General features: G+C 56.6%; 1 protein-coding gene across 1 annotated transcript in view; it reads left to right on the plus strand.

Moving 5' to 3' along the window:
• PLEC (plectin) overlaps nt 1-9,927 on the plus strand; it is a 122,079-nt gene that overhangs the window by 66,577 nt on the left and 45,575 nt on the right. Inside the window, exons 26-34 of the mRNA XM_039364613.1 lie at nt 857-1,040; nt 1,236-1,393; nt 1,699-1,877; nt 3,176-3,314; nt 3,443-3,799; nt 4,242-4,325; nt 4,435-4,539; nt 4,886-4,984; nt 5,992-9,372. Coding sequence (XP_039220547.1) covers nt 857-1,040; nt 1,236-1,393; nt 1,699-1,877; nt 3,176-3,314; nt 3,443-3,799; nt 4,242-4,325; nt 4,435-4,539; nt 4,886-4,984; nt 5,992-9,372 — 4,686 coding nt within the window. The remainder of the gene's footprint in view (nt 1-856; nt 1,041-1,235; nt 1,394-1,698; nt 1,878-3,175; nt 3,315-3,442; nt 3,800-4,241; nt 4,326-4,434; nt 4,540-4,885; nt 4,985-5,991; nt 9,373-9,927) is intronic.

The raw sequence follows: 9,927 nt of genomic DNA on the forward strand, positions 1-9,927 counted from the left end.
CTCCTTCCAATATTGCCCTACCAACAGCCTTGCTGCTGTTATTAAATTCAACATCAAATTAGTTTCCTTAACATCAATATCTACGATAATACCCAACAAAAATAATTGAGGAGTAAACTTTATCTTTCTTTTTAAAATATTCTGAATAATCCACCAAATTTTAATCCAAAAAGCTTTTACATTTCTACAAGTCCACTAAATATGAAAATAAGTTGCATCCAAACTACCACATCTCCAACATTAGGGCTGCAAGTTAGGATACATACAAGACAGCTTTTGAGGATCCAAATGCCACCTATAAAACATTTTATAAAAGTTTTCTCTTAAATTTTGAGCTTGAGTAAATTTTACGTTTCTAACCCAAGTTGTCTCCCATGTATCCAATAGAATCGGCTCTTGAATATTTTGTGCCCATTTTACCATACAATCTTTAACTAATTCCGTTTCAGAATCCAATTCTATTAAGACATTATAAATTCTCTTTATATGAGCTAGAGTTTGATCTTTAATCTGTTTTATCAAATTCGCATCCTCTAAAGTAATGCCAACCTTTTGATCTAAACTCCACCTAACTAACAATTGATTATATTGAAACCAAGAGTGTACAATATTTTCTTGCTTCAACTCAGCTAAAGATTTTAATTGCCAATCCTTCCCTACCAAATCAAGTCATTCCTTATAAGAAATCCTATCCAAATTCACTCCTCTAGTTACCCCCTCTATCACGTGTCCGGGAATCCCCCAAATTGGAATTTTATAATTTAACCTATAACCCTGGGGAGATCTTGAGGGGCTAACCTCAGCTGGCTTGGCTGGGGTTGTCTTGGGCTCCCTCGACAAGGCGTGTCCTTCGCAGTTTCGGACGATGCCCCCCGAGGATTACCGGCAGACGCTGCGCAGCCTGGAGACCCACTACCAGGAGTTCCTGCGCAACAGCCAGGACTCCCAGAACTTCCATCCGGACGACCGGCTGCAGGCGGAGCGCGATTACACTGTCTGCACCCAGAAATATGAGCTGCTGCTGCGCGGGCTGGAGAAAGGTAAGGCCCGGGGTCCTTTGCGGGCCGTGGCCCCTGGCCAACCTGGGGTCTGCGCTTTGATTTCAGGCTGGGCCTCTCCCTTAGACAGGCTCCCTGGGTGGCCTTGGCAGCCCATCCCTGCCCCCTCTCGACCGACCACAGCCAGGAGCAGTACTGGTGTCCATTAATCCCAGGCTTGGTTTGGGGGGGCGGCAGGGGAACAGGAGGAGTCGCTGTGCAGGAACTTCATCTCCCAGCTGAAGGACATCCGCCTGCAGCTTGAAGGCTGCGAGTCCCGCACCATACACAAAATTCGTTCTCCGCTTGACCAAGATCCCGTTAAGGAATGTGCGCAGCGCATCAGTGACCAGCAGGTATGGCTTCCCTTTGCACGGAGATCAGTTCACCTGCAGAAGCTGATTGTCTGTCCTGGGATCTCCTCCAGGGCACAGGAGACTCTTCTCCTGCCCCAGACCCAGTCTAGGGAGGGGAAAGGAGCCCCGACTGCCCGGGAGAGGCACTGGAGAGGCTCCAGTGCTCTGGCCACGGAGATACTTCCTACCTTCCCATCTTGAATCCGGGACAGGGACATTCTCCCTTGCCCGGGAGAAGGGTTGAGGTCTGTACTCCGGGCTTCTTGGCCTGGGTCCCTGAGGTCACTCCCCTCCCCTCCCCTCAGGAGATCCACCTGGAGCTGGAAAACATCCAGAAGAGCTTGGGCAAAGTGAGCGCCCAGACGGAGAAGGTCCTGGCTCAGCCAGAGCAGGCCGGTTCGGCCCCCCTGCTGCACTCGGAGCTGGATATCACGCTGCAGAAGATGGGCCAGGTGTACAGCCTCTCCAGCATTTTCTTGGAGAAGTAGGTGGCTCTTCGCTCCGGCCCGATCCTGCCTGGCTGTGGGGACAGAGGGGGCGGGGAGGAGGATGGGCGTTGGGTTTGGCCACCCTTGTTCTTATTATAAACTCAGCAGCAGCAGCGACTCTGAAATCCTAGCTGGGGAATCGGGTCGTCCTAGAGACGCTCTGACCCAGCTCCTTGCCTTCCAGAGGCCCCCTCAGCTTTCATGTCCTCGCGGGGCGACTCCTTCGGCCACCCCAGCCCTCTGCTCAGTGCGATCGTTGTGTCGGCAGCTTGTTCCCTTCGGCTCTTTGTGTGTCTCACAGCGAAGGGGCTTTGCAGTCAGAGCCCTCCAGGCTAGAGATGCTCTTTCTGGCTCTCAACATCCCTTTGACATCCAGCTAACTCCGTTTTCAGTTTTTGAAGATTTTCAAATGGCTATTTTTATGCTCCTGCTCCCCGCTTTGTTTTTTAAAGATGATGTGGGCTAATTTGTAGATGCTTTGGAGACTAAAGTTTGCTTAGAGAACTTCGGTTTATAGCAACTTCCAAATACCTGGTGTAACTTGCACCCCAGATAACACAATAGCAGAGTTGGGAGGGATCTTGGAGGTCTTCAAGTCCAACCTCCTGCTTAAGCAGGAGACCCTAGACCATTTCAGACAAGTGGCTGTCTAGTCTGTGTGTGTTGGAGCACCCACAACTTCTGGAGGCAAGCTGTTCCAATGATTCATTGTTCTGTCAGGAATTTCACTCAGTTTCCATTCCTTGTTTCTTGTCTTGCCTTCCAATGCTTTGGAAAATAGGTGGAACCCCCCCCCCACCCCCAATCTGCTATCATGTCCCCCCTAGTCCTTTTCTCTAGACTGGCCATACCCAATACCTGCAACCGTTCTTCATATGTTTTAGCCTTCAGCTCTTCTCTGCAGTTTTTCCAGAGTCTCAACATCTTTTTTATAATGTGGTGACCAAAACTGGATGCAGGATTCCAAGTGTGGCTTTATTAAAGCTTTATAAAGTGGTACTAGTATTTAACATGATCTTGATTCTATCCCTCTGTTAATGCAACCTAGGATTGCATTGGCTTTTTTGGCTGCTGCCACACACTCCTGGCTCATGTTTAGGTGATTGTCCACTAGGACTCTGAGATCCCTCTCACAGTTAGTGCGATTGAGCCAGGTTACATCTAACCTGTACCCGTATGTTTGTTTTTTCTTGCCTAAGTATAACATCTTATTTTTCTCTACGTTGAGTTTCATTGCGTTGAATGGGCAACCTTGTCCAGCTGCTGTGTTTGAGCTGATCCACCTCTCCTGCAGGTTGAAGACCATCCACCTGGTCATCCGTAGCACCCAAGGGGCTGAGCAGCTGGTCCAGAGCTACGAAGAGCAGCTCAAAGATGTCCAGGCTGTGCCGTCTGACCTCAAGGTTGTTGAGGCTACCAAGGCAGAGCTCAAGGTGACCGGCCAGACCCACATCTGCCAGGGGGAGAGACCACTGGGCCGCCTGATCAGGGAGGGCTGTGGCTGGGAAGAGCTCGTACGACCCTGACCCCCACCCACCCTCCCTCTGTCTTTGTCCTGCAGAGGCTGCGTGGGCAGGTCGAAGGGCACCAGCCAGTCTTTAGTGCCCTGGAAGCGGAACTGGCCAAGGCCAATGAGGTGAACGAGAGGATGGTGAGAGGCCACAGCGAGAGGGACCTGGACTTGGATCGCTACCGGGATCGCGTGCGGCAGCTGCTCGACCGCTGGCAGGCTGTCCTGGCCCAGATCGATCTGCGGCAGCGGGAACTGGACCAGCTGGGGCGCCAGCTGCGCTACTACCGCAACAGCTATAGTTGGCTGATGGAGTGGATCCAGGATGCCCGCCAGCGCCAGGAGGGCCTCCAGGCCGTGCCCATCACCAGCAGTCAGCAGGTGCGGGAGCAGCTGCTGCAAGAGAAGGTAAGGCTGGCCGAGGGGAGACTGGGCCCGGCTGGGGCGAGGCCCTTGAAGCCCAGTAGCGGGAGGGCTGGCAGGGCTGAGAGGAGGCCTCCGGGGTAGGGGTGGTTAGTCCCCTGAGATCAGGCCTGGGCAAAGGGAGGGGGCTCTTGAATGCAACCCACAAAGAGATGTTAGTAATTGTATACAGCTGAAAAATGCAGGCCATTGAGTTTAGAAGGGGGAGCAAATGGGCCTTTCCAATCATCGGGTTTCCTTGGACACTGGCAGGGGTCCGGTTCAAAGACCCCTTTGGCCAATAGTGTGAAGCCCCTCTGCCACTTCCTCTGAGGCTCCTCTGCTAGAATCTCCTCTTCCGGAGCTGTGGGGCCTCCCTGTGCTGTTGGCCTTGTGGGGGGGGGAGCGAGGGGTGGTGCGCTTACTCCTTCTGCCTCTCCTTCCCCAGAAACTCCTGGAAGAGTGTGAGCAAAACTGGGAGAAGGTGGAGGAGTGCCACCGCCTGGCCAAGCAGTACATTGATGCCATCAAGGTATGTGGGGAAGAGGTGGGCCTGCTTGAGGGGCTGGCTCTGCAGGCTGGGGTCCCCCGCCTGGGCTCAGGGGGCTCCAGCAGCAGGCCAACCCCTCTTTCCTTCGAAGGATTATGAACTTCAGCTGGTCACGTACAAAGCCCAGGTGGAGCCCGTCTCTTCTCCTGCCAAGAAGCCCAAAGTGCAGTCTGCCTCGGACAGCATCATCCAGGAGGTGAGGGGTTGTCCCTGGGCAGGGCTGGCGGGGGGAGGGTGCCAGGAGTGGGGACAGAGGTTCCAGAAGGAAAGCCTGATGAGAAGAAAGGGGTACCTGATGGGGAGGAGGACCCTGCTGGGCGCTCTTGGCCAGAGCTGGGGGGTCTTGCTTCTGGGGTGGCAGTGGCAGCTTCCCTTGAGACCAGGGTGCTGCAGAGAGCTGCTGCGCTCCTTCCAGGTGTCCCCGCCTGGGACTTTGCCCACGGCTTCCGAAGGGCTTCTGAAGGTGTTCCTCTGCTTGGGAGGAACAGGCCATCAGGGCTGATCTGAGCCCCCTCCCTCCCTCCCCCCCTTTGGCCTTGCAGTATGTTGACCTGCGGACTCAGTATAGCGAGCTGACCACGCTGACCAGCCAGTACATCAGGTTCATTACAGAGACTCTTCGACGGCTGGAGGAGGAAGAGGTAAGGGATCCGGAGTGGGCCCAGCATGGCTTGGCTGCTTCTGGATGGGCTGGGGGCGGGGCTGCTCCCTCCCAACTGGCTGTTCCTCTTCCCTGTCCCTCCCCTGGGCAGTTCGTGGCCCCACGCGGGAGCCTCATGCATGGGCCTATTCGCCCTGCAGGAAAAAGCTGTGCTTCCCAGATTGCTATGCCTGCTCCTCCTCCTCCTCCTCCTCCTACTCTGTCTGGGGCTGCTTCTGGAGCTCCCTCCCTGCCCCTCTTTTCCTCGGATTTGCTGTGGTCTCCTCCCTTTCTAACTCTAGCTTCTTTGCCTGGGCTTGCTTGGGGCAGGTTGGTGCTGGTGGGGCTTTAAGGAAGGGTTGACCTCCAGAGGAGGGGGCTGCAGCAGCTTTTGTACCAGGTACTCCTTCTGAGGAAGGGAGAGGAGGACCCTCTGGGTGAGAGGGGAGGGTCTGGAAAAGGAGGAGGGGGCAAAGGGGGAGGTCTTCTGCTGGGTCACCTTGATCTGTTGGCTTGCAAGGTCTCTCACCCAATTGGTGTGCTGCCTGGCCTGGATGTGTGTGAACGGTCACCTGCCTCCCCTACAATCTCCTAGGAAGGGCTTGGAAGACAAATGCTGGCCTTGTGTGCTGAGAATGGGGGAGGGGGAGAGGAGCCTAGTGAGACAGCACAGTCCCCACTGTCGCGCTTGTTGCCCTCACATGCCCCTAGGCTGGATCTCCCCCAACCCCTAAGCTTTCGGACTCCTGGTCTGCTGGACATTCTGCTGCGTGGTGGCAGCACATTGCGCATGGTGGAGGTGTGCTCTTGTGCCTTTGTGGTCTTGGGTTTGCTTGTCTCTGGTGCCCATCAGTCCGTTGGTGCTTCCATCCTTTTTGTGGATGTGCCTGCTTCATTGCCTGCTGCCCTAAGCAAGAGCCCCTTGCCCCCACCCTGAAGCCTGCCCCCCATCTGCTCTTGTGATATTTCTCTCTCTCCACCCCCTTCCTCTCTGCCCCCTCCCCATAGAAAGCAGCAGAGCAGCTGAAGGAGGCAGAGCGAAAGCGCTTGGCGGAGGTGGAGGCCCAGCTGCAGAAGCAGAAGCAGCTGGCCGAGGCCCATGCCAAGGCCAAGGCTCAGGCTGAGGAGGAGGCCCGGGAGCTGCAGCAGCGCATGCAGGAGGAAGTCAGCCGGCGGCAACTGGCAGCCATAGATGCTGAGCAGCAGAAGCAGAACATCCAGGAGGAGCTGCTGCAGATGAAGCTCAGCTCCGATAGGCAGATTGTGGCCAAGCAGAAGCTGATTGAAGAGGTGGAGATCAGTCACAGGAAAGTGGAAGAGGAGATCCACATCATTCGCTTGCAGCTGGAGGCCACGCAGAAGCAGAAGGCCGGGGCAGAAGGGGAGCTGCAGGCCCTGAGGGCCCGGGCGGAGGAAGCCGAGCGCCAGAAGAAAGCTGCCCAGGAAGACGCTGAGCGCCTGCGCAGGCAGGTCAAAGACGAGGCCCAGAAGAAGCGGGAGGCGGAGGAGCAGCTGCAGGAGAAGGTGCAGGCAGAGCAGCGAGCGGCGCGGGAGAAGCAGAAGGCCTTGCAGGACCTGCAGCAGCTCCGTGCGCAGGCCGAGGAAGCTGAGCGCCAGATGAAGCAGGCAGAGCTAGAGAAGGAACGGCAGATCCAGGTCGCACGGGAGGCAGCCCAGAAGAGCGCTGAGGCAGACCTGCAGAGCCGGCGCCTCTCCTTCGCCGAGAAGACGGCCCAGCTGGAACTGACCCTGAAGCAGGAGCATGTCACCCTCACATATCTCCAGGAGGAGGCCGAGCGCCTGAGGACACAGCAGCTGGAAGCTGAGCGGGCCAAGGAGGAGGCTGAGAAGGAGCTGGAGAAGTGGCAGCAGAAGGCCAATGAGGCGCTCCGGCTGCGGCTGCAGGCGGAGGAGGTAGCACACAAGAAGTCCCTGGCCCAGGAGGAGGCGGAGAAGCAGAAGGAGGATGCCGAGCGCGAGACCCGGAAGCGAAGCAAGGCAGAGGAATCAGCCCTGCGCCAGAAGGAGCTGGCCGAGGAGGAGCTGGAAAAGCAGCGCAAACTGGCTGAGGGCACAGCCCAGCAGAAGTTCTTGGCTGAGCAGGAGCTGATCCGCCTGAAGTCGGAGATGGAGAATGGGGAGCAGCAGCGGCTGCTGCTGGAGGAAGAGCTCTTCCGCCTCAAGAGTGAGGTCAGCGAGGCTGTCCACAAGCGGAGGGAGCTGGAGGAGGAGCTGGCCAAACTGCGGGCTGAAATGGAACTCCTGCTGAAAAGCAAGGCCAGGACCGAGGAGGAGTCGCGTTCTGCCAGCGAGAAGTCCAAGCAGATCTTGGAGGATGAGGCCGCCAAGTTGCGGGAGGTGGCAGAGGAGGCGGGTCGCCTGCGTGCCCTCTCTGAGGAAGCCAAGAGGCAGCGGCAGCTGGCTGAGGAGGAGGCTGCCCGGCAGCGAGCAGAGGCCGAGCGGATACTCAAAGAGAAACTGGCAGCTATCAACGAGGCGTCACGCCTCAAGGCGGAAGCCGAAATTTCCCTGAAGGAGAAAGAGGCTGAGAACGAGCGGCTGAGGCGGCTAGCAGAGGATGAGGCTTATCAGCGGAGGGTTCTGGAGGAGCAGGCGGCTCAACACAAGCACGACATCGAGGAGAAGATTGTGCAGCTGAAGAAGTCATCCGAGAGTGAGCTGGAAAGGCAGAAGACCGTTGTCAATGAAACCTTGAAGCAGCGGCGCATCATTGAGGAGGAAATTCGCATTCTCAAGATCAACTTTGAGAAAGCCTCTGTGGGCAAGGCAGATCTGGAGCTGGAGCTCGGCAAAATCAGGCAGAATGCGGAGGAGATTCAGCGGAGCAAAGAGCTAGCAGAGCAGGAGGGTGAGAAGCTGCGGCAGGCAGCCCTGGAAGAGGAGAACCGCCGCAAAGAGGCTGAAGCGAAGCTGCAGAAGACTCTGGCTGCTGAGCAGGAAGCCGCCAGACAGCGCAAAGCCGCTCTGGAGGAGGTGGAGCGCCTGAAGGCCAAGGTGGAGGAGGCCAAGAGGCAGAAGAAGCTGGCAGAAAGTGAGTCAGAGAAGCAGATCCTGCTGGCCCAGGAGGCGGCCCAGAAGAAGATGGTTGCTGAAGAGGCCGCTCACCTGGCCGTGGTGCGCCAGAAGGAGGAGGAGTTGCTGCAGACCAGACAGCAGGAGAAGTCCATCCTGGACAGGCTGAAGGAGGAGGCTGAAAGAGCCAAGAGAGCAGCAGAGGAAGCAGAGTTTGCCCGCCTCAGGGCAGAGCAAGAGGCCACTTTATCCCGGCAGCTGGTGGACGAGGCTGAGCGCATGAAGCAGCGAGCTGAGGAGGAGGCCCAGGTCAAAGCCAGGGCCCAGGAGGATGCAGAGAAGCTCCGCAAAGAGGCAGAGCTGGAGGCGGCCAGGCGAGCCCAGGCAGAACAGGCAGCCCTCAAGCAGAAGCAGCTGGCTGACATGGAGATGGAGAAGCACAAAAAGTTTGCGGAGCAGACACTGCGGCAAAAGGCCCAGGTGGAGCAGGAGCTGACCAAGGTCAAACTGCGGCTGGAGGAGACAGACCATCAGAAGAGCCTCTTGGAGGAGGAGCAGCAGCGACTGAAGGAGGAGGTGACGGAAGCCATGAAGCAGAAGGTCCAAGTAGAGGAGGAGCTGTTCAAGGTGAAGGTCCAAATGGAGGAGCTGATCAAGTTGAAAATCCGCATTGAGGAGGAGAACAAGTTGCTCATCATAAAGGACAAGGACAACATGCAGAAGATCCTCACCGAGGAAGCCGAGAAGATGAAGCAGGTGGCAGAGGAAGCTGCCCGGCTCAGCGTGGAAGTCCAGGAGGCTGCCCGCATGCGCAAGCTAGCAGAGGAGGATCTGGCCCAGCAGCGGGCTCTGGCGGAAAAGATCCTGAGGGAGAAGATGCAGGCCATCCAGGAAGCCACTCAGTTGAAGGCCGAGGCTGAGCTGCTGCAGAAGCAGAAGGATCTGGCTCAGGAGCACGCCCGGAAGCTGCAGGAGGACAAGGAGCAGATCCGGCTGCGGCTGGAGGAGGAGACAGAGGGCTTCCAGAAGACGCTGGAGGCTGAGCGCAAGCGGCAGCTGGAGATCACTGCCGAGGCTGAGCGGCTGAAGCTGCAAGTTACGGAGATGAGCCTGGCCCAGGCAAAGGCAGAGGAAGAGGCCAGGCGGTTCAGGAAGCAGGCCGAAGAGATCAGCGGGAAGCTGCACCAGATGGAGCTGTCTACTCAAGAGAAGGTGACCCTGGTGCAGACCCTGGAGATCCAGAGGCAGCAAAGCGATCAAGACGCTGGCAGGCTGAGGAAGGCTATTGCTGAGCTGGAGGTGGAGAAAGAGAAGCTGAAGCTGGAAGCCCAGCTGCTGCAGCAGAAGGCGGAAGAGGTACCTGCTCTGGTTGTGACTCCCCACCCTACCCCCAGGTTGAGCAATGCCCATCAGCCCCAGTCAGACAATTAGTCCACAGCCCTCTGTCTGAGGTGGCCTCATGCAGGAGAGAGAGGTGCCACTCCACGGGGTGGATACAGTGCAGTGGATCAGGTCCCCGCCACAAGAGCCTGGCCTGCTGCAGGATTCAGGCTGTGTGTTTGTGTGAGCATCGACTGGTCTCTCCCAATGGCCTGAGGGGGAGGAAAGGGAGGAGATGTTCTTGCTTCCCTGGTAGGGTTCAGAAGACATTCCCTGCTGGTTGCAGGTCTGTACTGATGACGAAGTGCCATCTGCTTATTAGATGACCGTTGTGGTAAGTTGTATTTTAGGAAGTGACTGGTTATGTAGTCCCACAGCCAAGACGGCTCATCATTTCAGCTGCGAATTCTCTTTGCATCAAGGAAGCAGAGGAGAACATTAAGCGCATAGATTTTGTGTACTGTTGAATAGCCACAGAGGCTATTCTGGAGTCTCCTGGTTCCAACAACTGCTTCTTACTGTTTCTGTCAA

This window comes from Crotalus tigris, unplaced genomic scaffold (genome assembly GCF_016545835.1).
Source record: "Crotalus tigris isolate CLP2741 ecotype Arizona unplaced genomic scaffold, ASM1654583v1 scf7180000019818.546109, whole genome shotgun sequence".
Taxonomy (NCBI): domain Eukaryota; kingdom Metazoa; phylum Chordata; class Lepidosauria; order Squamata; family Viperidae; genus Crotalus; species Crotalus tigris.